The 26950-nt window shown below is 41.7% G+C and overlaps 1 protein-coding gene across 1 annotated transcript in view; it reads left to right on the top strand.

Moving 5' to 3' along the window:
- LOC106573927 (microtubule-associated protein 1B) overlaps positions 1-26950 on the top strand; it is a 57554-nt gene that overhangs the window by 14343 nt on the left and 16261 nt on the right. Inside the window, exon 2 of the mRNA XM_014149389.2 lies at positions 20016-20117. Coding sequence (XP_014004864.1) covers positions 20016-20117 — 102 coding nt within the window. The remainder of the gene's footprint in view (positions 1-20015; positions 20118-26950) is intronic.

Below are 26950 nucleotides of genomic sequence, written 5' to 3'. Positions count from 1 at the left end.
ACCTTGAAGCTATTTTATCGCCCCCAGAAACCTGCTCCTTTTTCTCTCTATTCTGGACGTCACAGACGACCAATTCTTATAGCTTTTAGCCGTACCCTCATACTTATTCTTCTCTGCTCCTCTGGGGATGTAGAGGTGAATCCAGGCCCTGCAGTGCCTGGCTCCACTCCTACTCCCCTGGCGCTCTCTTTTGATGACTTCTGTAACTGTAATAACCTTGGTTTCATGCATGTTAACATTAGAAGCCTCCTCCCTAAGTTTGTTTTATTCACTGCTTTAGCACACTCTGCCAACCCGGATGTCCTAGCTGTGTCTGAATCTTGGCTTAGGAAGTCCACCAAAAACTCTGAAATCTTCATCCCTAACTACAACGTTTTCAGACAAGATAGAACGACCAAAGGGGGCGGTGTTGCAATCTACTGCAGAGATAGCCTGCAGAGTTCTGTCCTACTATCCAGGTCTGTACCCAAACAATTTGAACTTCTACTTTTAAAAATCCACCTCTCCAAAAACAAGTCTCTCACCGTTGCCGCCTGCTATAGACCCCCCTCGGCCCCTAGTTGTGCTCTGGACACCATATGTGAACTGATTGCCCCCCATCTATCTTCAGAGCTCGTGCTACTAGGTGACCTAAACTGGGACATGCTTAACACCCCAGCCATCCTACAATCCAAGCTTGATGCCCTCAATCTCACACAAATTATTAATGAACCCACCAGGTACAACCCCAAAGCCGCAAACACTGGCACCCTCATAGATATCATCCTAACCAACGTGCCCTCTAAATACACCTCTGCTGTTTTCAACCAAGATCTCAGCGATCACTGCCTCATTGCCTGCACCCGTAATGGGTCAGCGGTCAAACGACCTCCACTCATCACTGTCAAACGCTCCCTGAAACATTTCAACGAGCAAGCCTTTCTAATCGACCTGGCCCTGGTATCCTGGAAGGATATTGACCTCATCCCGTCAGTAGAGGATGCCTGGTTATTTTTTTTAAATGCCTTCCTCTCCATCTTAAATAAGCATGCCCCTTTCAAGAAATTTAGAACCAGGAACAGATATAGCCCTTGGTTCTCCCCAGACCTGACTGCCCTTAACCAACACAAAAATATCCTGTGGCGTTCTGCATTAGCATCGAACTGCCCCCGCGATATGCAACTTTTTAGGGAAGTTAGAAACCAATACACACAGGCAGTTAGAAACGCCAAGGCTAGCTTTTTCAAACAGAAATTCGCTCGTGCAACTCCAACTCTAAAAAGTTCTGGGACATTGTAAAGTCCATGGAGAATAAGAACACCTCCTCCCAACTGCCCACTGCACTGAGGATAGGAAACTCTGTCACCACCGATAAGCCCACTATAATTGAGAATTTCAACAAGCATTTTTCTACGGCTGGCCATGCTTTCCACCTAACTACCCCTACTGCATTCAACAGCACTGCACCCCCCACAGCTACTCGCCCAAGCCTCCCCCATTTCTCCTTCTCCCAAATCCATTCAGCTGATGTTCTGAAAGAGCTGCAAAATCTGGACCCCTACAAATCAGCTGGACTTGACAATCTGGACCCTTTCTTTCTAAAATTATCTGCCGAAATTATTGCAACCCCTATTACTAGCCTGTTCAACCTCTCTTTCGTGTCGTCTGAGATTCCCATAGATTGGAAAGCAGCTGCTGTCATCCCCCTCTTCAAAGGAGGTGACACTCTTGACCCAAATTGCTACAGACCTATATCCATCCTACCCTGCCTTTCTAAGGTCTTCGAAAGCCAAGTTAACAAACAGATCACCGACCATTTCGAATCCCACCGCACCCTCTCCGCTATGCAATCTGGTTTCAGAGCTGGTCATGGGTGCACCTCAGCCACGCTCAAGGTCCTAAACGACATCGTAACCGCCATCGATAAGAAACAATACTGTGCTGCCGTATTCATTGACCTGGCCAAAGCTTTTGACTCTGTTAATCACCACATCCTCATCGGCAGACTCAGTAGCCTTGGTTTCTCAAACGATTGCGTCACCTGGTTCACCAACTACTTCTCTGACAGAGTTCAGTGTGTCAAATCGGAGGGCCTACTGTCTGGACCTCTGGCAGTCTCTATGGGGGTACCACAGGGTTCAATTCTTGGGCCAACTCTTTTCTCTGTATACATAAATGATGTCGCTCTTGCTGCTGGTGAATCTCTGATCCACCTCTACGCAGACGACACCATTCTGTACACTTCTGGCCCTTCTTTGGACACTGTGTTAACAACCCTCCAGACGAGCTTCAATGCCATTCAACTCTCCTTCCGTGGTCTCCAACTGCTCCTAAATACAAGTAAAACTAAATGCATGCTCTTCAACCGATCGCTGCCTGCACCTGCCCGCCTGTCCAGCATCACTTCTCTGGACGGTTCTAACTTAGAATTTGTAGACAACTACAAATACCTAGGTGTCTGGTTAGACTGTAAACTCTCCTTCCAGACTCACATCAATCATCTCCAATCCAAAGTGAAATCTCGAATCGGCTTCCTATTTCGCAACAAAGCATCCTTCACTCATGCTGCCAAACATACCCTCGTAAAACTGACCATCCTACCAATCCTCGACTTCGGCGATGTCATTTACAAAATAGCTTCCAATACCCTACTCAACAAGCTGGATGCAGTCTATCACAGTGCCATCCGTTTTGTCACCAAAGCCCCATATACTACCCACCACTGCGACCTGTACGCTCTCGTTGGCTGGCCTTCGCTTCATAATCGTCGCCAAACACATTGGCTCCTGGTCATCTACAAGACCCTGCTAGGTAAAGTCCCCCCTTATCTCCGCTCACTGGTCACCATAGCAGCACCCACCTGTAGCACGCGCTCCAGCAGGTATATCTCTCTGGTCACCCCTAAAGCCAACTCCTCCTTTGGTCGTCTTTCCTTCCAGTTCTCTGCTGCCAATGACTGGAACGAACTACAAAAATCTCTGAAACTGGAAACACTTATCTCCCTCACTAGCTTTAAGCACCAGCTGTCAGAGCAGCTCACAGATCACTGCATCTGTACATAGCCCATCTATAATTTAGCCCAAACTACTACCTCTTCCCCTACTGTATTTATTTATTTTATTTATTTTGCTCCTTTGCACCATATTATTTATATTTTATCTCTGAACTTTCTTCAAACTACAAATCTACCATTCCAGTGTTTTTCTTGCTATACTTTATTTACTTTGCCACCATGGCATTTTTTTGCCTTTACCTCCCTTATCTCACATCATTTGCTCACATTGTATATAATCTTTTATTTATTTTTTATTTTTTTTCTACTGCATCATTGATTGTATGTTGTTTTACTCCATGTGTAACTCTGTGTTTTTGTATGTTGTCGAACTGCTTTGCTTTATCTTGGCCAGGTCGCAATTGTAAATGAGAACTTGTTCTCAACTTGCCTACCTGGTTAAATAAAGGTGAAATAAATAAAATAAATAAATCTATAAAACGATATGAGACAGTCCTATATTTGAAAAAAAATCAATATTAAATTTCGTTATGCTAATGTCGCTAGGAGTTTTCGCTGGATTTTGATCCCGCATACGGGACGAGAGGTTAACCTGCATGGCTACTACCGCATTCTGCAGCGATACGCCATCCCATCTGATTTGCGCTTAGTGGGACCATCATTTGGTTTTTCAACAGGACAATGACCCAACACACCTCCAGGCTGTGTAAGGGCTATTTTACCAATAAGGAGAGTGATGGAGTGCTGCATCAGATGACCTGGCCTCCACAATCCCCGACCTCAACCAAATTGAGATGGTTTGGGATGAGTCGGACCGCAGAGTGAAGGAAAAGCAGCCAACTCCTTCAAGACTGTTGGAAAAGCATTCCAGGTGAAGCTGGTTGAGAGAATGCCAAAAGTGTGCAATGCCGTCAAGGCAAAGGGTGGCTATTTTAAGAATACTTTTTTGGTTACTACATGATTCTATATGTTATTTTGTAGTTTTTGATGTCTTCACTATTATTCTACAACGTAGAAAATATTAAAAACAAAGAAAAACCCTTGAATGAGTAGGTCTTCTAAGACTTTTGACCGGTAGTGAATCTACAACACAAAATCTGTGTGTGTAGTGCGTATGTTATCGTGCCTGTGCCCATGTGTGTTGGTTCACAATCCCTGCTGTTCCAAAAGGTGTATTTTTGTCTTTTTTTTTTAATTCTGAATCTAGTGCTTGCATCTGTTACCTGATGTGGAATAGAGTTCCATGTAGTCACGGCTCTATGTAGTACTGTGCACCTCTTATAGTCTGTTCTGGACTTGGGGACTATGAAGAAACCTCTGGTGACATGTCTTGTGGGGTACATGGTCAGCATGCTTATGATTGCTGCCAAAGTGAAACTAGAAGAGGGGGGAGGGGCAAATTGAGGGAACAACGCTGTGCAGATGAGCTGGTCTGTCGGTTAGATGGTTCAGCTTTGCTGGTTCTTATGTGAGGTTAATTTGTGCTGATGGACAGCCTGGAAAAATAAGACATTTTGACCTGCTGGTGTTTCTTTGCTCCAAGCCAGCCCTAGTCCAGCCCCCAGACATGTACAGTGCATTCGGGAAGTATTCAGACACCTTGACCTTTTCCACATTTTGTTAAGTTACAGCCTTATTCTAAAATGGATGAAATAACAATTTTTCCTCCTCAATCTACACACAATACCCCATAATGAAAAAGCAAAAACAGGTTTTTAGGAATAAAAAGATAATAATAAAAAAACAACCTTATGTAAATAAGTATTCAGACCCTTTGCAATGAGACTTTAAATGGAGCTCAGGTACATCCTCTTTTCATTGATCATCATTGAGATGTTTCTACAACTTGATTGGAGTCCATCTGTGGTAAATTAAATTGATTGGACATGATTTGGAAAGGCGCACACACCTGTCTATGTAAGGTCCCACAGTTTACAGTGCATTTCAGCGCCTAAAACCATGCCATGAGGTCAAAGGAATTGTCCATTGAGCTCCGAGACAGGATTATGTCAAGGCACAGATCTGAAGAAAAGTACCAAAATATTTCTGCAGCATTGAAGGTCCCCAAGAACACATTGGCAACCATCATTCTTAAATGGAAGAAGTTTGGAACCACCAAGACTTTTTCTAGAGCTGGCCGCCCAGCCAAACTGAGCAATCAGGGGAGTAGGGCCTTGGTCAGAGAGGTGACCAAGAACCCAATGGTCACTCTGACAGAGCTCTAAAGTTCCTCTGTGAAGACGGGAGAACCTTCCAGAAGGACAACCATTTTGTTAGCACTCCACCAATCAGGCCTTTTTATGGTAGAGTGGCCAGACGGAAGCCACTCCTCAGTAAAAGGCACATGACAGCCTGCTTGGAGCTTGCCTAAAGGCAACTAAAGACTCTCAGACCATTCTCTGTTCTGATGAAACCAAGATTGAACACTATGGCCTGAATGCCAAGCGTCACGTCTGGAGGAAACCTGGCACCATCCCTACGGTGAAGCATGGTGGTGGCAGTATCATGCTGTGGGGAAAGATGAAAGATGAACAGAGCAAAGTACAGAGATCTTTGATGAAAACCTGCTGCAGAGCGCTTAGGACCTCAGACTGGTGTGAAGGTTCACCTTCCAACAGGACAACGACCCTAAGTACACATCCAAGACAACGCAGGAGTGGCTACGGGACAAGTCTCTAAATGTCCTTGAGTGGCCCAGCCAGAGCCTGGACTTGAACCCGATCTAACATATCTGGAGAGACCTGAAAACATCTGTGCTGCGACGCTCCCCAGCCAACCTGACAGAGCTTCTGCAGAGAACAATGGGAGAAACTCCCCAAAGACGGATGTGCCAAGCTTGCAGCATCATACCCATGACTATTCTAGGCTGTAATCGCTGCCAAGGGTGCTTCAACAAAGTACTGAGTAAAGGGTCTGAATAGTTATGTAAATGTGATATTTCAGTTTTTTTCCCCTTTATAATATTTGCACAAATTTCTAAACCTGTTTTTGCTTTGTCATTATGGGAAATTTTGTGTTGAGGGGGGGTGTTGTGCGTGGCACTGGTTTAAAGCAGGTTGGACCGGCCCACGTGGTATAGCCAATATCGCATAAAGGAGTCTGTTAATTTCCACTGCCTACGAGAAGTTATAGTTTAGTAATGAAATTAAGGAAAAAATTATGACCTTTTGTAGTTAGCATGTTTCATCTGGGATGCAAGATGTATTATGTCTTGAAGGTTGCATTTCATAGTATGATTGTTACTCTACTCTTCGTGTGCTGTACTGTCTAACTCAAAGATTAGGCCTATTAGGCCAATCCCTGTTGTTAATCGTTGGTTTTGTGTTTTTGACAATGTACTGAGAGACAGAAATAAGTTACTTTTAATTACTCCTTTTGAATTGAGTCATTCCACTCAATGTGTTCATGCGAATCAGTACAAATGGCTACATCTTTTCAATGGAAGTTCTAAACCACTGCCAGACAAAGACATTTGCGTGTTGAGGTTATGAGGAAGTAACTTAATGCCCAGGCCCCAGACCCTTGTTTTTCTCTAGCCCGGGTGCCAGTCTGAGACATTTGCCTCAGTCTTCTCAGTCTAGAGATACTCTGTCATAGTAGTTACATATATGGGCTTTGTATTCAATGATTGGATCGCCCTTTCCTGCCAAAGGGCAATAACATATTTTGTGCTGCCCAAATCATTCAGTGTTAGAAAACTTTTATTTTTAGATGGGATGCATACTAAAACAGTGCTCTCAGCTTGGCTAAATCATTGTGGCAATTACAGTAATCCTTGTGCTCTCTGGGGGATTTGAATGAGCATGCCAAAATCCTCAACGAAGATAACAGTAGGCTACTGTAGCATTGCATCAGCAATATTTCAACTGAATTTAACATGAATGACAAATCATATCATCACAATGTCTGTAGTGGCAGTTCAGTCTAGAAACTCAGAATAGAATGGCTGATCGTAATTCCAAACCCTTCAGAATGGAATGTCGACTGGAGATCGGAACACACAGATGAATTCAGATGTTTATTTTATATCTCATATTTCAAATAATAAAAAAGTACCTCATAGCTCCGTTCTTTATATTGTGAAAATGTTTTAACACTGGTAACACACAGTAGCCTAACTAGAGTGCCACAGAGTATGTTAATTATTAGAAATCATCCCAACTTACTTTAGTAGTTCCAGAACGAGATGAAATGACCCCAGGACAGTGTTCTCTCGCCTTTTATGTTACATAAAACAGGAAGTGAGTTATCCACCATAGCCTATAGGCCTGTGTCACGATCTGAGCGACGAATACGATTGGCTGTGACAGGAGATACTCTCTGAAGACTGGGAGACGAGTCGCCTGCCTCGCACAAAGCACTTTTTGCTTCTGCTATTTGAGCTTTTTTTTTTCTCTCTGTTTTTGGAGAAGTCTCAGTAAAAAAACAACATATGATGATGAGGTCAGGGCTACATTTGTCCCAGACAGACAGAAGGGGGGAGGCTGCTTCCTCCTGGTTTGTCAACGTCCCTCTTGATCTCTCGGCAGCAAAAAGCAGATCTTCTTTATGAAAACAAAAATTAATCATACACACAGTATAGGCAGGGAGTGAGGTTTTTGTATTTAGCCTTTTGTGTTCAAATAGGTCTTAAGATATTTAGGCTATAAAATTATTAATCTCAATTAATTTGCTCTCGAGGGTAGAGGTCGACCGATCATGATTTTTCAACACCGATACCGATTATTGGAGGACCAAAAAAAGGTTGATACCGATTAATCGACCAATTTTTTTAAAAATGTATTTCTATATATTTGTAGTAATGACAATTACAACAATACTGATTGACCAATAAGTTCCTTGCTCAGAACATGAGAACATATGAAAGCTGGTGGTTCAATATTCCCAGTTAAGAAGTTTTAGGTTGTAGTTATAGGCATTATGACGCGTCAACTATTTCTCTCTATACCATTTGTATTTCATATACCTTTGACTATTGGATGTTCATAAAGGCACTTTGAATTGCCAGCCTAATCTTGGGAGTCGATAGGCTGGAAGTCATAAACAGTGCTGTGCTTCAGGCATTGCTAAGAGCTGCTGGCAAATGCAGTAAATTGCTGTTTGAATGAATGCTTACGAGCCTGCTGCTGCCTGCCACCGCTCAGTCAGACTACTCTATCAAATATCAAATCATAGACTTAATTATTATATAATAAACACACAGAAATACGAGCCTTTGGTCCTTAATATGGTCAAATCCGGGAAAATATATTTTCGAAAACAAAACGTTCATTCTTTCAGTGAAATGCGGAACCGTTCCGTATTTTATCGAACGGGTGGCAACCCTAAGTCTAAATATTGCTGTTACATTGCACAACCTTCAACGTTATGTCGTAATTATGTAAAGTTCTGGCAAATTAATTACGTTCTTTGTTAGGAAGAAATGGTCTTCACACAGTTCGCAACGAGCCAGGCGGCCCAAACTGCTGCATATACCCTGACTCTGCTTGCACTGAACGCAAGAGAAGTTAATATTGCATGCTATCATGCTATATTTCTTTTTGCTAAATATGCAGGTTTAAAAAAAATTATACTTCTGTGTATTGATTTTAAGAAAGGCATTGATGTTTATGGTTGGGTACATTTGTGCAACGATTGTGCTTTTTTCCGCGAATGCGCTTTTGTTAAATCATCACCCGTTTGACAAAATTCAAGTAGGCTGTGATTGGATGATAAATTAACAGGCACCGCATTGATTATATGCAACGAAGGACAAGCTAGTTAACTACACATGGTTGGTGATATTACTAGGTTAACTAGTGATTATGTTATGTTTGATAGTTTTTTTTTATAAGTTTAATGCGAGTTAGTGTAACAGTGTAGGTTCCGTCCCTCTCTTCGCCCCAACCCGGGCTCGAACCAGGGACCCTTGTACACATCAACAACTGACACCCCACGAAGCATCGTTACCCATCGCGCCACAAAAGCCGCGGCCCTTGCAACGCAAGGGGAAACCCTACTTCAAGTCTCAGAGCGAGTGACGTCACTGATCGAAACGCTATTGGCGCGCACCACCGCTAACTAACTAGCCATTTCACATCGGTTACATTAGCAACTTACCTTGGCTCCTTGCAGCCACAGGTCCTTTTGATGCTGCACTCGCGTAACAGGTGGTCAGCCTACCACGCAGTTCCTCGTGGATTGCAATGTAATCGGCGTCCAAAAATGGCAATTACTGATTGTTATGAAATCGGCCCTAATTTATCGGTCAACCTATTCCAGGGTCTACTTTGCGGTTTAGCATAGTTGAATCTGATACCGCCCTCCCACTGTCAAAGTTAATTATATCATTAACACATGTAATGCTTAAGCCCTCAAACTGCCAATCCCTTTACTGCAGTGCCCTTTCTTGGCAGTAGCCCTCTTGTCATGTAGGGCTCGTCATATGGACTGTATTGTATGAATGCTATGCCCTCACATTTGAGTTTTACACTGCACTAGTGTACCACATTTACCATGATGACAGTCACGCTTACATTTGTCAAGCTGTAGAGGTCCACATTTACACTAACCTACAGTTGAAGTCTGAAGCTTACATACACCTTAGCCAAATACATTGAAATGCAGTTTTTCACAATTCCTGACATTTAATCCTAGTAAAAATTCCCTGTCTTAGGTCAGTTAGGATCACAGCTTTATTTTAAGAATGTGAAATGTCAGAATAATAGTAGAGACGCTTTATTTCAGCTTTTATTTCTTTCATCACGTTCCCAGTGGGTCAGAAGTTTACATACACTCAATTAGTATTCGGTAGCATTGCCTTTAAATTGTTTAATAACTTGGGTCAAACATTTCGGGTAGCCTTCCACAAGCTTCCCACAATAAGTTGGGTGAATTTTGGCCCATTCCTCCTGACAGAGCTGGTGTAACTGAGTCAGGTTTGTAGGACTCCTTGCTCACTACCCTTTTTCTGTTCTGCCCACAAATTTTCAATGGGATTGAGGTCAGGGCTTTGTGATGGCCACTCCAATACCTTGACTTTGTTGTCGTTAAGCCATTTGTTCCACATCTTTGCAAGTATGCTTGTTCATTGTCTATTTGGAAGACCCATTTTCAACCAAGCTTTAACTTCCTGACTGTTGTCTTGAGATGTTGCTTCAATATATCCACATAATTTTCCGTCCTCATGATGCTATCTATTTTGTGAAGCACACCAGTCCCTCCTGCAGCAAAGCACCCCCACAACATGATGCTGCCACCCCCGTGCTTCACGGTTCGGATGGTGTTCTTCTGCTTGCAATCATCCCCCTTTTTACTCCAAACATAACAATGGTCATTATGGCCAACAGTTCTATTTTTGTTTCATCAGACCAGAGGACATTTCTCCAAAAAGTACGATCTTTGTCCCCATGTGCAGTTGCAAACCTTAGTCTGGCTTTTTTATGGTGGTTTTGGAGCAGTGGCTTCTTTCTTGCTGAGTGGCCTTTCAGGTTATGTGGATATAGGACTCGTTTTACTGTGGATATAGATACTTTTGTACCTGTTTCCTCCAGCATCTTCACATGGTCCTTTGCTGTTGTACTGGGATTGATTTGCACTTTTCGCACCAAAGTACGTTCATCTCTAGGAGACAGAACGCGTCTCCTTCTTGAGCGGTATGACGGCTGCGTGGTCCCATGGTGTTTATAGTTGCGTACTATTGTTTGTACAGATGAACGTGGCACCTTCAACCATTTGGAAATTGCTCCCAGGATGAACCAGACTTGTGGAGGTGTGTAATTATTTTCCTGATGTCTTGGCTGATTTCTTTTGATTTTCCCATGATGTCAAGCAAAGAGGCAGTGAATTTGAAGGTAGGCCTTGAAATACAGGTACACCTCCAATTGACTCAAATTATGTCAATTAGCCTATCAGAAGCTTCTAAATCCATGGCCTCATTTTCAGGGTTTTTCCAAGCTGTTTAAAGGCACAGTCAACTTAGTGTATGTAAACTTCTGACCCACGGGAATTGTGATACAGTGAATTATATGTGAAATAATCTCTGTAAACAATTGTTTGAAAAATTCCGTGTCATGCACAAAGTAGATGTCCTAACCGACTTGCCAAAACTATAGTTTGTTATCAAGAAATTTGTGGAGTGGTTGAAAAATGAGTTTTTAAGACTCCAACCTAAGTGTATGTAAACTTCCGACTTCAACTGTATATAGCCTGTAGCTTCGGCTAATTGGAGATTAAACGTATCAATTCTATTTTATCAAATTGTCATACTCTTAGTTCACAGGTTTTTTTTATTTTTGTATATTATGGCATTTTATTGTAACTCTTGCTTATGTCACTGATGCTAGTAATATGAGGCTTCTGTTCACATATCAGCTGCATAGCATGTTGATGTTACAGAAAGTACCTCCAACAGTGACAGTTCCATAATGGAACCTTTCAATTATTTACTGTGAGTTACTTATTAACTGAAAATAGATTTATTTCATTACGAGTACACAAGTAGCATTGTCTAGTTGTGGGAATGAGTGAATTTTTCAGCCCATCCCTTAAGTCTATGCTTTCCTGTTAGTTTCACTTTGAATCCTTCTCTTAAAACAACCTCTTAGCCTGACCAGCATTAACACAGCCTTAGCCATGTAATTAAACTAGTCTTAGTCGCCCGATACTCGGGTTGTAGAATGGGAGTGTCTGTATGTTATTATTAAACCACTGAGCCCAGCCTGGTCTCATAAACTAGACGTAACATAGTAAAGTTAAATCAGGGACACTCAAATGAGTATGATACTGTATGTTACGTTTGGTATGGTTACTTAACGGAAAGGAGAGGTCGATGTGTGGGCTTATAATGCGAACGTCTAGCGACTCAAAGGTTGCATGTTCGAATCTGATCACGGACAACTTTAACATTTGCATTTAACTACTACTTTTAAGCTACATTGCAACTATGCAGCTTGTTAGCTAACGCTTTTCCTAACCCAGTGGTCACCAACCGGTCGATCGCGATCGATCAACTTGTCGATCTCCAAGGCATTTATTTTCGAATGCCAAGCATTTCTGTAAAAAACCTAACGATAAAGCCTTGTGTTCCTATTTTGTTTTGTTAGTCTCGGGCTGTTGGTGGTAGGTGCAGCCAATTCCGCTGCCCTGCGTGCCGGGTAGGCAACCTGTTGCCATTTCATGTGTCTGAAGGTACCAACTCTGCCTTCCCGGTGGGCCTGGTGAGGAAATCAAGTGCACTATGCTACCGCTGGTCAATCAGATGACCGAGTCTGCAGTAACGTAGCAGGCAATAAAAAATGAAAAAAGCAATGGCAAAATTGATACTGTGAGATTTCAAAACCATGACTAGAGAGAACGTCAACGAATACAGCAAAGAGCTGCTGTTTTTTTTTGAGTGAATTCAAGTTTAATTTCTTACTCAGCACTGTCAACACTTTGTATTCAACACTTTTATAAGCCATAAAATGTGTCTTCTTCCTATTTCCTCTCAGGGCTACAACAAGCAGTGCAGCAGTAATGAATGAGTAGGAAAGTGTATCTAAAGGCTTGCGTTGTTATTAGCCTAGCTAACGTTAGCGGCAACAAGTCGGAATTTGTAACATTTTATACGTATTGCAAATTCATAACACATTGTACAAATTGCTATTTGTAACATATCATACGAAATGGATGATGGACACACATTATGAAATGTAATATGTATTAATGTTTGTATCATACTAAATGGAAAGGAAAGATTTACTATGTTACATCTACCCAAGGTAGTCAAGGTTGCTGAGCCTGGGTAGGTTCCTCTTTCAGCACTGACTAATTACATATAAGCCTAAATCTTCCTGGCTTCTGTCAGGCTAGGTTGCACATTTTGGGAATATTCAGAGGTGGAAACTTTCAGTGGGAATATATGCAAATTATTATTAATACCATTTAAATGTAGCTGTTTTTTTTTGCATTGGATATATTTACCTTATCATATAGAGACCGAAACATAAACATTATACCTTATCATAAGTAGACATAATTGCAAATGATTAAATCCTTCCAATATAAATAAAAAAACAATTTAGTTACGAATTTAACTTTAATTAAATGAGTTGACTCTTCACATGGGATGATTTCACTGAACAACAAAAGAAAGGGAATATTGAATGATCACCGAAGATCAAATGGCATCTCCCAAAAACATTTTTAACAAACATCTGTAAATTGATTGTCTAGAAACTAAAGCTTTGGTTGTCTTCCTCTCAGGCTTCCATGTCTTCTCCCTGGACCTCCTCAATGTCCACCTCTTGAACATCAGACTCTGAGGCCTCATCTTCACTGTCACTTTTCAACCTTGTTGACAATGGCTCGTTGTCAGGCTCAAAAAGCCTCCAATTTGTACGGATGGTAGAGGTCGACCGATTATGATTTTTCAACGCCGATACCGATTATTGGAGAACCAAAAAACCGCCGATACCGATTAATCGGCCGGTTTTATTTATTTATTTGTAATAATGAAAATTACAACAATACTGAATGAACACTTATTTTAACTTAATATAGTAGATAAATACTATCAATTTAGCCTCAAATAAATAATGAAACATGTTCAATTTGGTTTAAATAATGCAAAAACAAAGTGTTGGAGAAGAAAGTAAAAGTGCAATATGTGCCATGTAAAAAAGCTAACATTTGCTCAGAACATGAGAACATATGAAAGCTGGTGGTTCCTTTTAACATGAGTCTTCAATATTCCCAGGTAAGAAGTTTTAGGTTGTAGTTATTATAGGAATTATAGGACTATTTCTCTCTATACGATTTGTATTTCATATACCTTTGACTATTGGATGTTCTCATAGGCACTTTAGTATTGCCAGTGTAACAGTATAGCTTTCGTCCCTCTCCTCGCTCCTACCTGGGCTCGAACCAGGAACACATCGACAACAGCCACCCTCGAAGCAGCGTTACCCATGTAGAGCAAGGGGAACAACCACTCCCAAGTCTCAGAGCGAGTGACGTTTGAAACGCTTTTAGCGCGCACCCGGCTAACTAGCTAGCCATTTCACATCAGTTACACCAGCCTAATCTTGGGAGTTGATAGGCTTGAAGTCACAAACAGCGCAATGCTTGAAGAATTGCGAAGAGCTGCTGGCAAACGCACGAAGGTGCTGTTTGAATGAATGCTTACGAGCCTGCTGGTGCCAACCATCGCTCAGTCAGACTGCTCTATCAAATCATAGACTTAATTATAATATAAAACACACAGAAATACGAGCCTTTGGTCATTAATATGGTCAAATCCGGAAACTATCATTTGGAAAATTAAACGTTTATTATTTCAGTGAAATACGGAACCGTTGCGTATTTTATCTTAACGGGTGGCATCCCTAAGTCTAAATATTCCTGTTACATTACACAACCTTCAATGTTATAATTATGTACAATTCTGGCAAATTAATGACAGCCTTTGTTAGGAATACATGGACTTCACAGTTCGCAATGAGCCAGGCGGCCCAAACTGCTGTATATACCCTGACTGCTTGCACAGAACGCAAGAGAAGTGACACAACTCCCCTAGTTATAAGAAATTCATGTTAGCAGGCAATATTAACTAAATATGCAGGTTCAAAAATATATACTTGTGTATTGATTTTAAAGAAAGGCATTGATGTTTATGGTTAGGTACATTGGTGCAACGACAGTGCTTTTTTCACAAATGTGCTTGTTAAATCATCACCCGTTTGTCGAAGTAGGGTGTGATTCGATGAGAAATTAACAGGCACCGCATCAATTATCTGCAACGCAGGACACGTTAGATATCATCAACCATGTGTAGTTAACTAGTGATTATGTTAACTTCCCTGGGCTAGGTACCTAGTCAACAGCCAGTGGAATCGCGTGGCGCGAAATACATACACCTCAAAAATGCTATAACTTCAATTTCTCAAACATATGACTATTTTACACCATTTTAAAGACAAGACTCTCGTTAATCTAACCACATTGTCCAATTTCAAAAAGGCTTTACAGCGAAAGCAAAACATTAGATTATGTCAGGAGAGTACCCTGCCAAAAATAATCACACAGCCATTTTCAAAGCAAGCATATATGTCACAAAAACCAAAACCACAGCTAAATGCCGCACTAACCTTTTGATGATCTTCTTCATATGACACTCCTAGGACATTATGTTATACAATACATGCATGTTTTTGTTCATATTTATATAAAAAAACAGCTTTTCACATTAGCATGTGACGTTCAGAACTAGCATACCCACCGCAAACCTCCGGTGAATTTACTAAATTACTCATGATTAACATTCACAAAATACATAATTATTTTAAGAATTATAGATACAGAACTCCTTTATGCAATCGCGGTGTCAGATTTAAAAATAGCTTTTCGGCGAAAGCACATTTTGCAATATTCTGAGTACATAGCCTGGCCATCACCGCTAGCTAATTTGACACCCACCAAGTTTGGCCCTCACCAAACTCAGATTTACTATAAGAAAAATTGGATTACCTTTGCTGTTCTTCGTCAGAATGCACTCCCAGGACTTCTACTTCAACAACAAATGTTGTTTTGGTTCCAAATAATCCATAGTTATATTCAAATACCTCCGTTTTGTTCGTGCGTTCAGGACACTATCCGAAGGGTGATGCGCGAGCGCATTTCGTGACAAAATATTTCAAAAATATTCCATTACCGTACTTCGAAGCATGTCAAATGCTATTTAAAATCAATTTTGATGCTATTTTTCTCGTAAAATAGTGATAATATTCCAACCGGGCGACGTTGTATTCATTCAAAGGCTGAAATAAAAAAAAATTGAATTCTCATGAACGCGCTTCTCAGTCTCACTGTTCCCAGGCTGACCACTCACAAACAGAGCTGCTGTACTTCGCCCAGAGACTGCAGACACCCCATTACACTTTCTGGCGCCTTCTGAGAGCCAATGGAAGCCTTAGAAAATGTCACGTTACAGCAGAGATGCTGTATTTTCGATAGAGATGCAACTTAAGGACAACAAATTGTCAGACAGGGCACTTCCTGTATGGAATCTTCTCAGGTTTTGGCCTGCCATATGAGTTCTGTTATACTCAGACACCATTCAAACAGTTTTAGAAACTTTAGAGTGTTTTCTATCCAAATCTGCTAATTATATGCATATTCTCGTTTCTGGGCAAGAGTAGTAACCAGTTTAAAATCGTGTACGTTTTTTTTATCCGGCCGTGCAAATACTGCCCCCTAGCCCCAACAGGTTAAGATTGATAGTTTTTTATAAGATCAGTTTAATGCTAGCTAGCAACTTACCTTGGCTTCTTGCTGCCCTTGCATAACAGGTAGTCAGCCTGCCATGCAGGCTCCTCGTGGAGTGCAATGTAAGGCAGGTGGTCGAGCGTTGGACTAGTAACCGGAAGGTTGCAAAAACGAATCCCCGAGGTGACAAGGTAAAAATCTGTTGTTCTGCCCCTGAACAAGGCAGTTAACCCCCGTTCCTAGGCCGTCATTGAAAATAAGAATGTGTTCTTAATCTGACTTGCCTAGTTAAATAAAGGTGTAAAAAAATTAAATAATAATAATATAAAAAATATAAAATATATAAAAAAATTTGCAAATCGGTTGCCAAAAATACCGATTTGTTATGAAAACTTGAAATCGTCCCTAATTAATCGGCCATTCCGATTAATCGGTCGACCTCTAACGGATGGCCACCAATTTTTCAACCCTTGTATTGGTCAGCCTGTTGCGTGCTTTGGTGTGTGTTCCCAAACAAGGACCAGTTGCGCTTTGAGGTGGCTGATGGATTTAGAGGATGATGGAGGAAACAAGGGAAAGAGCCTCAGCTCCACAAAGTCCCTTCCACCAGGTGGCTGATGAGATATGTTTGGCATGACTGCCATATTGCATCTCCATCCCAAAGCCCTTGCTTGGAAGTGCACTTCGCCAGACTGCCAAGAACCTTGCCCTCACCCAGGCCAAGGTGGTGAGACACGGTAGTGATGACACCATAGGCCTTGTTGATCTCTACACCAGACAGGATGGTCTACCAGCATACTTGGGGTCCAACGTGTACGCACTGCTCTTATTCCTCTCACTTTGCTTGGTGAGATAGATTGCTGCTTTAACTTGATGACCCTTCACATACCTAAACATTTCCTTGGCTCTCTTGTAGAGTGTATTCATTGTTTTCAGTGCCATGATGTCCTTGAGGAGCAGATTCAATGCATGATTAGCACAGCCAATGGGTGTGATGTGAGGGTAGGACTCCTCTACTTTAGACTAAGCAGCCTTCATGTTCGCAGCATTGTCTGTCACCAGTGCAAATACCTTCTGTGGTCCAAGGTCATTGACTGCCTTCAGCTCATCTGCAATGTAGAGACCAGTGTGTCTGTTGTCCCTTGTCTGTGCTCTTGTAGAATACTGGTTGAGGGGGGTGGAGATTATGTAGTTAATTATTCCTTGCCCACGAACATTCGACCACCCATCAGAGATGATTGCAGTAGTCTGCTTTCTCTATGATTTGCTTGACCTTCACCTGAACTCTGCATCCAGCAAATGAGTAGATGAAGCATGTCTGGTTGGAGGGGTGTATGCAGGGCGAAGAACATTCAGAAATCTCTTCCAATACATATTGCCTGTGAGCATGAGGTGAACCAGTTGCATACACAGCCTCATCAGCATTTCTCTGACTACGTTCCTCCATTGAGCCAAAAAAACTTCTGATTCCAGGAGGACCATGAGCTGTTGCTATCGATAAGGTGTCTGATTCATCATTTTCACCTCAAATGGAAGTAGAGGGACTTTTGTCAGAAGTTGTTTGGCACAGTATTTGCAAATGTACACAGCTTTTCCTTCTACATTAGCTGCAGTGAAATGTCTCCACACATCAGATAGTGCCCGTAGCATTTTCCTGTAAACATTAGAAAAAAATTAGTGAGGGGGGGGAAATAAAATAAATACAATTTCATGTACAGATAAATAGTTATGCAGTTAGATTAAACTACTCCTTTTGTAATAAATGTTTTAAAATTAAACATGTATGGAAACAAGTGAGTTAACACTCAGTTAGCAGGCTCAAGCAAGCTAAAACCCACATGGTAGCAAAAACGAACTAGCAGAGATTGTTAGCAAGTTAGAAATGATTTAAATACACTTTGCTGTAGGCTACTATTTACTAGTTAACAAAAATAATGTATGTCATATATATAAACTCCACCCAGTATTGTAATCAAAATTGACCAGAAAACATGTAGTCCTTGGCTCAGACAGTGTATTAGTGTGGGCTCAATAGCATCTCATTAGTGTGCAAGATCATGAGAATCAGCTGTACATGTGATGTAAGAATGCACTGTGCATGCAGAGGGTTGCAATTCCATTGAATTGGGGATAGTTTAACCAAAATATGCCACAAAAAAGGTGCACTATTATAAGCTAACTTTTTTGATGAATTTCAGCAAAATTCCCCAAATTCCAGGGCTTAACTTCCCATGGAAAAATTCTGGAAATTTACCGGTAAGTTTCTTACCCTTTGCAACCCTAGTCAGGGTGCAGCTAAGCTCCTCTTGTTGCATCCATTGTTTTCATTGTGTTGTTATAATGTAGCTAGCATTGCCTTTCATTATGAGGATTGGATATTATATTTATATGTTAAATTCATACTTGACATTCCTCATAAGTCCTTTGGGATCTCACTTTGTGGCCTTAGTAAAAGTGCCTGTCTCGTGAACCTCTTAAGGATCAGCCCCTCTTTCTTTATTTTTTATTTTTATTTTTTTTTGCCTAAATTGACATACCCAAATCTAACTGCCTGTAGCTCAGGCAATGAAGCAAGGATATGCATATTCTTGACACCATTTGAAAGGAAACACTTTGAAGTTTGTGGAAATGTGAAATTATTGTAGGAGAATATAACACATTAGATCTGGTTAAAGAAAATACAAAGAAGAAAAAAAACGTTCTTTTTTTTGGTACCATCTTTGAAATGCAAGAGACAAGCCACACATTCAGCTAGGAAGCTGTAATTTAGATGGTGTCCACAATAAGGCAACAGTGTGTGCAAAATTTCAGACTTATAACTTCAAGAATGAGCAAGCTACATGACGTTTAGTGTGAAGTCACCCAGGTGTCCTTCACGATTTTCCCAAATGTGGCCGAATTGGTAGATTTTCTAGAACACATACAAAAATGCTATGCTAATAAAAAATACAAGTTTACACACTCCCAGGAATGTCATTATTAGCTTCCATACATAAAATGCACTAACAGGAGACGCGACAAGAATGCTGATCCAATGTCTCCAAACACAAAGTGAAATATTTAAGGGCCAAGTTAGCAGCCAACACTGATCTAATGTCATAAGTGAACAAACCACACACAAAGTAAAAAAAAAAATGTACACACTATTTACAATTACAGTATTTAGAACACCCTCTACACAAGATTGTGCTGCTGGTCCCAAGTCTTTTTGCTGCAAAGCACTTAGCATCCTCTACTTGTAGGCTGGCTGGGTATTCACACCTCTGCATGACTGGGAGGGGGTTTGTTGTGGAGCCAGAGAGCAGCATTCAGACTAAGTAGGGGTTGGAGGACTTGAATGTGGTCTCTTTGAAGTCAGTTTACCACTATTAAAGATACAAATAAAAAAAAATCAGTAAGAACTCAACTAATTTTTTTATGTAACTCAGTACAAATTCTTATTTACATTGACGCCAAAGCCGGACAACGCTGGGCCAATTGTGCGCTGACCTATGGGACACCCAATCACGGACATCTGGTTGCTGTAAAGACTCATTGAACTTATCAGATGAATGTGCTATCTACACTGATCCATTTTTGTTGTTTTTGTTTGTATAAAACGACATCACATTATGCATATTGAGCAACAACTGTCCCGTTGACGGGACACTGATCCATATGAAGTAATTAAGAAGTGAATATTTGCTTTGAATAATTGAAAATGCTGTTGACCTGAGTATTGAGTGTGCTCCTAAGGTGTGTGTGTGTGTGTGTGTGTGTGTGTGTGTGTGTGTGTGTGTGTGTGTGTGTGTTTCAACAGGCATCCGCTCATGGGACGTGGACCTGACAGCCTGTAACCTGGATGAGCAGCTCAAGCTATTTGTGTCGAGACACTCTGCCTTCTTCTCAGAGGAAATAAAAGGTAAGGAGAATTTGGGGACTTTCCCCACCACTGACTTCTGAAAGAAAACATGTACATTCATCTGTCATATTTTTTTAACCTTTTATTTAACCTCTCTTTGTGTGGCCATATTTGACCAATTTTCTGTTTGATGTATTAAAAGTGCCTGTAGTCTCTGCAGGTTAAGACCACATTGCTTTGGCCCATGTACAGAGCCTTCAGAAAGTATTCACACCCCTTGACTGATTCACATTTTGTTGTTACAGCCTGAATTTAAAATTGTTAAATTGAGATGTTTTGTCACCGGCCTACACACAATACCCCATAATGTCAAAGTGTAATTATGTTTTTAGAACAAGTTGCATGGACTCACTCTGTGTGCAATGATAGTGTTTAGTATGATTTTTTTTTTAATGACTACCTCATCTCTGTACCCCACAAATACAATTATCTGTAAGGTCCCGAAGTCGAGCAGTGAATTTCAAACACAGATTCAACCACAAAGACCAGGGATGTTTTCCAATGGTTCGCAAAGAAGGGCCCATCTTGGTAGATGTGGAAAAAAATATATAAAAATATGTTTATAAAACAATAAAAAACAGACATTGAATATCCCTTTGAGCTTGGTGAAGTTATTAATTACAATTTAGATGGTGTATCAATACACCCAGTCACTACAAACATACAGGTGTCCTTCCTAATTATTGCCGGAGAGGAAAGAAACCGCTCAGGGATTATACCATGAAGCCAATGGTGACTTTAAAAGAGTTAGATAATGGCTTTCATAGGAGGCAACGTAGGAACAAAGAAGCATGTACAGAATAAAAATATTCCAAAACATTCATCCTGTTTGCACCAAGGCACTAAAGTAATACTGCAAATGTGGCAAAGCACTTAACATTTTGTCCTTAATAATAGAAAGTGTTATAAACATAACCACTTGAGCTAGAAACCGAAAGGTTGCTAGATCGAATCCCCGAGCTGACAAGGTAAAAATCTGTCCTTTTCCCCCTGAACAAGGCATTTAACCCACTATTCCCCCGTAGGCCGTCATTGTAAATAACAATTTGTTCTTAACTGACTTGCCTAGTTAAATAAAAGTTATGTTTGGGACAAATCCCATACAACGTAGGGGTGGCTGCATCATGTTATGGGTATGCTTGTAATTGTTAAGGACTGTTTTTCAGTATAAAAAAAAACCCGGAATGGAGCTAAGCACAGTAAAAATCCTAGAGGGAAAACCTGGTTGTCTGCTTTCCACCAGACACTGGGAGGTGAATTCACATTTCAGCAGGACAATTTAAAACACAAGGCCAAATCTATACTCCTTACCAAGAAGACAGTGAATGTTCCTGAGTGGCTGACTTAGTTTCGACTTCAGTCTACCTGAAAATCTATGGCAAGACCTGAAATTTGTCTAGCAATGATCAACAACCAGAGCTTGAAGAATTTTGAAAATAATAATGGGCAAATGTTGCAGAATCCAGGTGTTACATGTGTAGACTACTTATCTAATCAATATTTATTTAATTTACTTTTTTTACAAATGTTTTTACACTTTGACAGAGTATTTTGTGTAGATCGATGACAGAAATGACACTTAAATCAATGTAATCTCACTTTGTAACACAACAAAATGTGGAAAAAGTCAGTGTGTGAATACTTTCTGAATGCACTGTATGTTAACAAGGCATGTAAAAGTGGTTGAAGGCATGATGTTAATGGTAATTTGTCTCTCTTTATGTAGTTTTGTCGCTTGTCGTGATGTTTTTTTTTTAATTTTATCCCAGCCCCTGTCCCTGCAGGAGGTCGTTTGCCTTTTGGTTGGCAGTCATTGTAAATAAGAATTTGTTCTTAACTGACTTGCCTTGTTAAATAAAAATTCAAGCCTATTGAAGATTAGATGCTTCATACACTGTTCGTTTTATTGTCAACTGCTCTTGCACTATTGCTTGGATCCGTAGTCTCAAGTCAGTCTGCCTTGGCTGAACAGACTGGTACCAGGAACTCTTCTTTATGGGGTACATTTCCAAGATGGAATTGGGTGTGTTAGGCAGCTGAGTGAACAGCTGAAATCCTCATCACCCCTAAACCACCACCCCATGCCATTCTGTTTCTTTCAAACTTATGACTCACACGTGAACGCCTGCTGTTCTTTTAGTTATGTTCTCCGACTCCTTTTTGACGGTTTCTTCCATCAGTCGTTTAAATAAGTCCCATTGAATATCTGTGTGAATGCTGTTCATGACCCACTTTTCAAACTTGACAGCTGTGAAATTGAGAACACAAGATGAAGAAAAAAAAAACATTACACATTTTCTGTGTAACACACTGTTACATCCCATGACGATCACAATTCTCAGAGAAGACATCATAAGCATAAATTAGTCAAACATTCTAAATGGTAGGAGAAAGTTGCTTTAAATCAGAATATCCATTCCCAAAAATTCTATGCTTTGCAATTCATTGATTATAATTATATGGTCATTCATCCAAAGCCACTTAGAGAACTCGTGTGGGAATCAAACCCACACACACACATACCATGCTCCAACCAACTGAGCCATTGGAACCACCTTACAGTAGTCTATAGCTTCCAGTTCCCGTTGTCATGTTATTCACTGTTAGGTGTGTGTCTGTCCCTGGGCTTCCTCCCTGCTGTTGGCATGCTGGGCCACAGTGGTTAGCAACACGGCGGTGCCCTGGGACTAGAGGTTTGCGTGTGGAGAGGCTATATCTAGCAGAGCAGCACTTAGATGGACTGACCGTCGGCGGATTAGAAAGTCTGTCTTGCTCGGCCTGGCAAACACCAGTGATATTACATTCGCTCAGCGTCTTCACACTCCAGTGGAGATGGAGCTTGCTTCCTTCCCCACCAGAGATTGTCTATCCCATGATAACTCAATCTGATTGCTGTAAAGACTCATTGAACTTAGCACATTCATCTGATATCTACACTGAACAAAAATATAAACGCAACATGCAATAATGTCAAAGATTTTAGTGAGTTATAGTTCATATAAGGAAGTCAGTCAATTAAAATAAATAAATTAGGACCTAATCTATGGATTTAACATGACTAGGAATACAGATACCCTTAACAAAAAGGTAGGGGCGTGGATCAGAAAACAGTCAGTATCTGGTGTGAACACTATTTACTGCAAGTTGGTCAGGCTGTTGATTGTGGCCTGTGGAACGTTGCACCAATCCTCTTCAATGGCTGTGCGAAGTTGCTGGATATTGGGGGAACTGGAACACGCTGTCGTACACGTTGATCTGGAGCATACCAAACTTGCTCTATGGGTGACGCCTGGTGAGTGCAGTCCATGGATGAACTGGGACATTTTCAGCCTCCAGGAATTGTACAGATCCTTGCGACATGGGGCCGTGGATTATCATTCTGAAACATGAGGTGATGACGGCAGATGAATGGCACGGATCTTGTTACGGTATCTCTGTGCATTCAAATTGCCATCGATAAAATGCAATTGTGTTTGTTGTCCATAGCTTATGCCTGCCCATACCATAACCCCATCGCCACCATGGGGCACTCTGTTCAACATTGACATCAGCAAACCGCTCGCCCACACAATGCCATACACGCTGTCTGCCATCTGCCCGGTACAGTTGCAACTGGGATTCATCCATGAAGAGCACACTTCTCCAGCATGCCAGTGGCCATTGAAGGTGAGACTCTGCCCACTGAAGTCCGTTACGACGCAGAACTGCAGTCAAATCAAGACCCTGGCGAGGATGACGAGCTTCCCTGAGATGTTTTCTGACAGTTTGTGCAGACATTATTTGGTTTTGCGCAGTTTCATCAGCTGTCCGGGTGACTGGTCTCAGACAATCCCGCAGTTGAATAAGCCGACTCTGTAGGCCTTGGGCTGGCGTTGTCACACATGGTCTGCGGTTGTGAGGCCAGTTGGACGTACTGCCAAATTCTCTTAAATAACATTGGAAGAGGCTTATGGTAGAGAAATTAACATTTTTAATTCTCCAGCAACATCTCTGGTAGACATTAATGCAGTCAGCATACCAATTGCATGCTCCCTCCCTCAACTTGAGACATCTGTGGCATTGTGTTGTGTGACAAAAAGGCACATTTTAGTGGCCTTTTATTGTCCCCAGCACAAGGTGCACCTGTTAAATTAGCTTCTTGATATGCCACACCTGCCAGATGGATAGATTATATTGACAAAGGAGAAATGCTTACTAACAGGAATGTAAACACATTTGTGCACAACAGTTTTGAGAAATAAGTTTTCTGTGCATATGGAAGATTTCTGTGTTATTTTATTCCAGTTCATGAAACATGGGACCAACACTTTACATGTTGCATGTATATTTATCTATCATCCAGGTAATCTACAATACAATCTGGGAAAATTATACAATTGATGTTGAGAAAAAGACTCGATTGCCTTCTCCTTAGTCGCCAGCCTTGGTTGGAGGTTACAGCAGAAAGTGTGTGCCCTCTTATTATGTTGTGGACACTGCATTACCATTCATCAACGTTTTCGCCACAGGCTGTTGTTCTCGTAACACTGAGAAACTTAACTCAGCTGACTGAAATACTGCTTGTGTATTCATCTGTTAATGCAAAGCAGAACACAACCAAACAAATACTCTACCCCTTGGGCCCATTTTACTCTTCATCACTTCTGGAGAGGGTGTGTGTGTGTGTGTGTGTGTGTGTGTGTGTGTGTGTGTGTGTGTGTGTGTGTGTGTGTGTGTGTGTGTACACACACGTGGCATTCTCCCCATCTTCAATCTTGTTTGCGCTGCCTTTCGTTCAGTTACCATTCTCAGCAGCACTAAAAGGACTTTGACGCTGCATTTTGACAGCATCCTTTCTGCTTTTCACTCCTTATGATTGAAGCAAACAAAACTGTCCATGGGGTTTGTTGATGACAACAGTGTGTTTTAGCCCTCTGGAAAGCATCAGGAGGCCATAGGCCTTTTATGTTGACTGGAAGCAAACAGGGATGGATGTTCGTTGACAAAGACAAAAGGCACTTTGTCCTACATGCCCCCTCTTGGACTCTCCATAGGACACTAATGATAGACATGAGTCAATGTTTTAATTTGACTGCCTGGGACTGTGTACGCAATGCCATGGGTGGTACTGGTGCCATCCATTACCACTGGCCAGCAGGCTGTTTATGCATGTGAGGTCAGTTAATGGTTTCAACTAGTAATGTTTTCCAAAGCCCAGTGTCCCGCCTAATTTATAGCAGGAGTTGTCCTTCATAGCCAGATGTAAATATAAGAATACGACATTACATTTTACATTTACGTCATTTAGCAGACGCTCTTATCCAGAGCGACTTACAAATTGGTGCATTCACCTTATGATATCCAGTGGAACAACCACTTTACATTAGTACATCTATATCTTTTTTTGGGGGGGGGGGGTAGAATGATTACTTAAACCTATCCCAGGTATTCCTTAAAGAGGTGGGGTTTCAGGTGTCTCCGGAAGGTGGTGATTGACTCCGCTGTCCTGGCGTCGTGAGGGAGCTTGTTCCACCATTGGGGTGCCAGAGCAGCGAACAGTTTTGACTGGGCTGAGCGGGAACTGGGCTTCCGCAGAGGTAGGGAGGCCAGCAGGCCAGAGGTGGATGAACGCAGTGCCCTTCTTTGGGTGTAGGGACTGATCAGAGCCTGAAGGTACGGAGGTGCTGTTCCCCTCACAGCTCCGTAGGCAAGCACCATGGTCTTGTAACAGATGCAAGCTTCAACTGGAAGCCAGTGGAGTGTGTGGAGGAGCGGGGTGACGTGAGAGAACTTGGGAAGGTTGAACACCAGACGGGCTGCGGCTTTCTGGATGAGTTGTAGGGGTTTAATGGCACAGGCAGGGAGCCCCGCCAATAGCGAGTTGCAGTAATCCATACGGGAGATGACAAGTGCCTGGATTAGGACCTGCGCCGCTTCCTCTGCGAATGTTGTAAAGCATGAACCTACAGGATCGGGTCACCGCCTTGATGTTAGCGGAGAACGACAGGGTGTTGTCCAGGGTCACGCCAAGGTTCTTAGCACTCTGGGAGGAGGACACAATGGAGTTGTCAACCGTGATGGCGAGATCATGGAACGGGCAGTCCTTCCCCGGGAGGAAGAGCAGCTCCGTCTTGCCGAGGTTCAGCTTGAGGTGGTGATCCGTCATCCACACTGATATGTCTGCCAGACATGCAGAGATGCGATTCGCCACCTGGTTATCAGAAGGGGGAAAGGAGAAGATGAATTGTGTGTCGTCTGCGTAGCAATGATAGAGACCATGTGAGGATATGACAGAGCCAAGTGACTTGGTGTATAGTGAGAATAGGAGAGGGCCTAGAACTGAGCCCTGGGGGACATTTGATCTGTATGCTGAAGCCTGGAAATGGGGGGGCGGCGGTCTGTGCATATTTGTAAACAACAGCTGGTGCACGAAATCTAAGGAAGTCTCTAGATTTTGCTCGTCTGAAGTAGAGTATCTTGTGATAAAATGCAGACCACACTATTTGCCTAGAGAGTTTTAAGCTATACTTTTCGTGGCTGTTTATTTACCACCACAGACGGATGCTGGCACTAAGACTGCACTGAGTCAGCTGTATAAGGAAATAAGCAAACAGGAAACCGCTCACCCAGAGGTGGCACTTCTAGTGGCCAGAGACTTTAATGCAGGGAAACTTAAATCAGTTCTACCTAATTTCTATCAACATGTTAAATGTGCAACCAGAGGGGGAAAAAAAACATTCTAGATCACCTGTACTCCACACACAGAGACGTGTACAAAGCTCTCCCTCGCCCTCCATTTGGTAAATCCGACCACAATTCTATCTTCCTAATTCCTTCTTACAAGCAAAAATTTA

This window comes from Salmo salar, chromosome ssa16, assembly GCF_905237065.1.
Source record: "Salmo salar chromosome ssa16, Ssal_v3.1, whole genome shotgun sequence".
Taxonomy (NCBI): Eukaryota; Metazoa; Chordata; class Actinopteri; order Salmoniformes; family Salmonidae; genus Salmo; species Salmo salar.
Note: the sequence above shows the minus strand (reverse complement) of the source record. Positions and strands in the feature narration are given on the sequence as shown.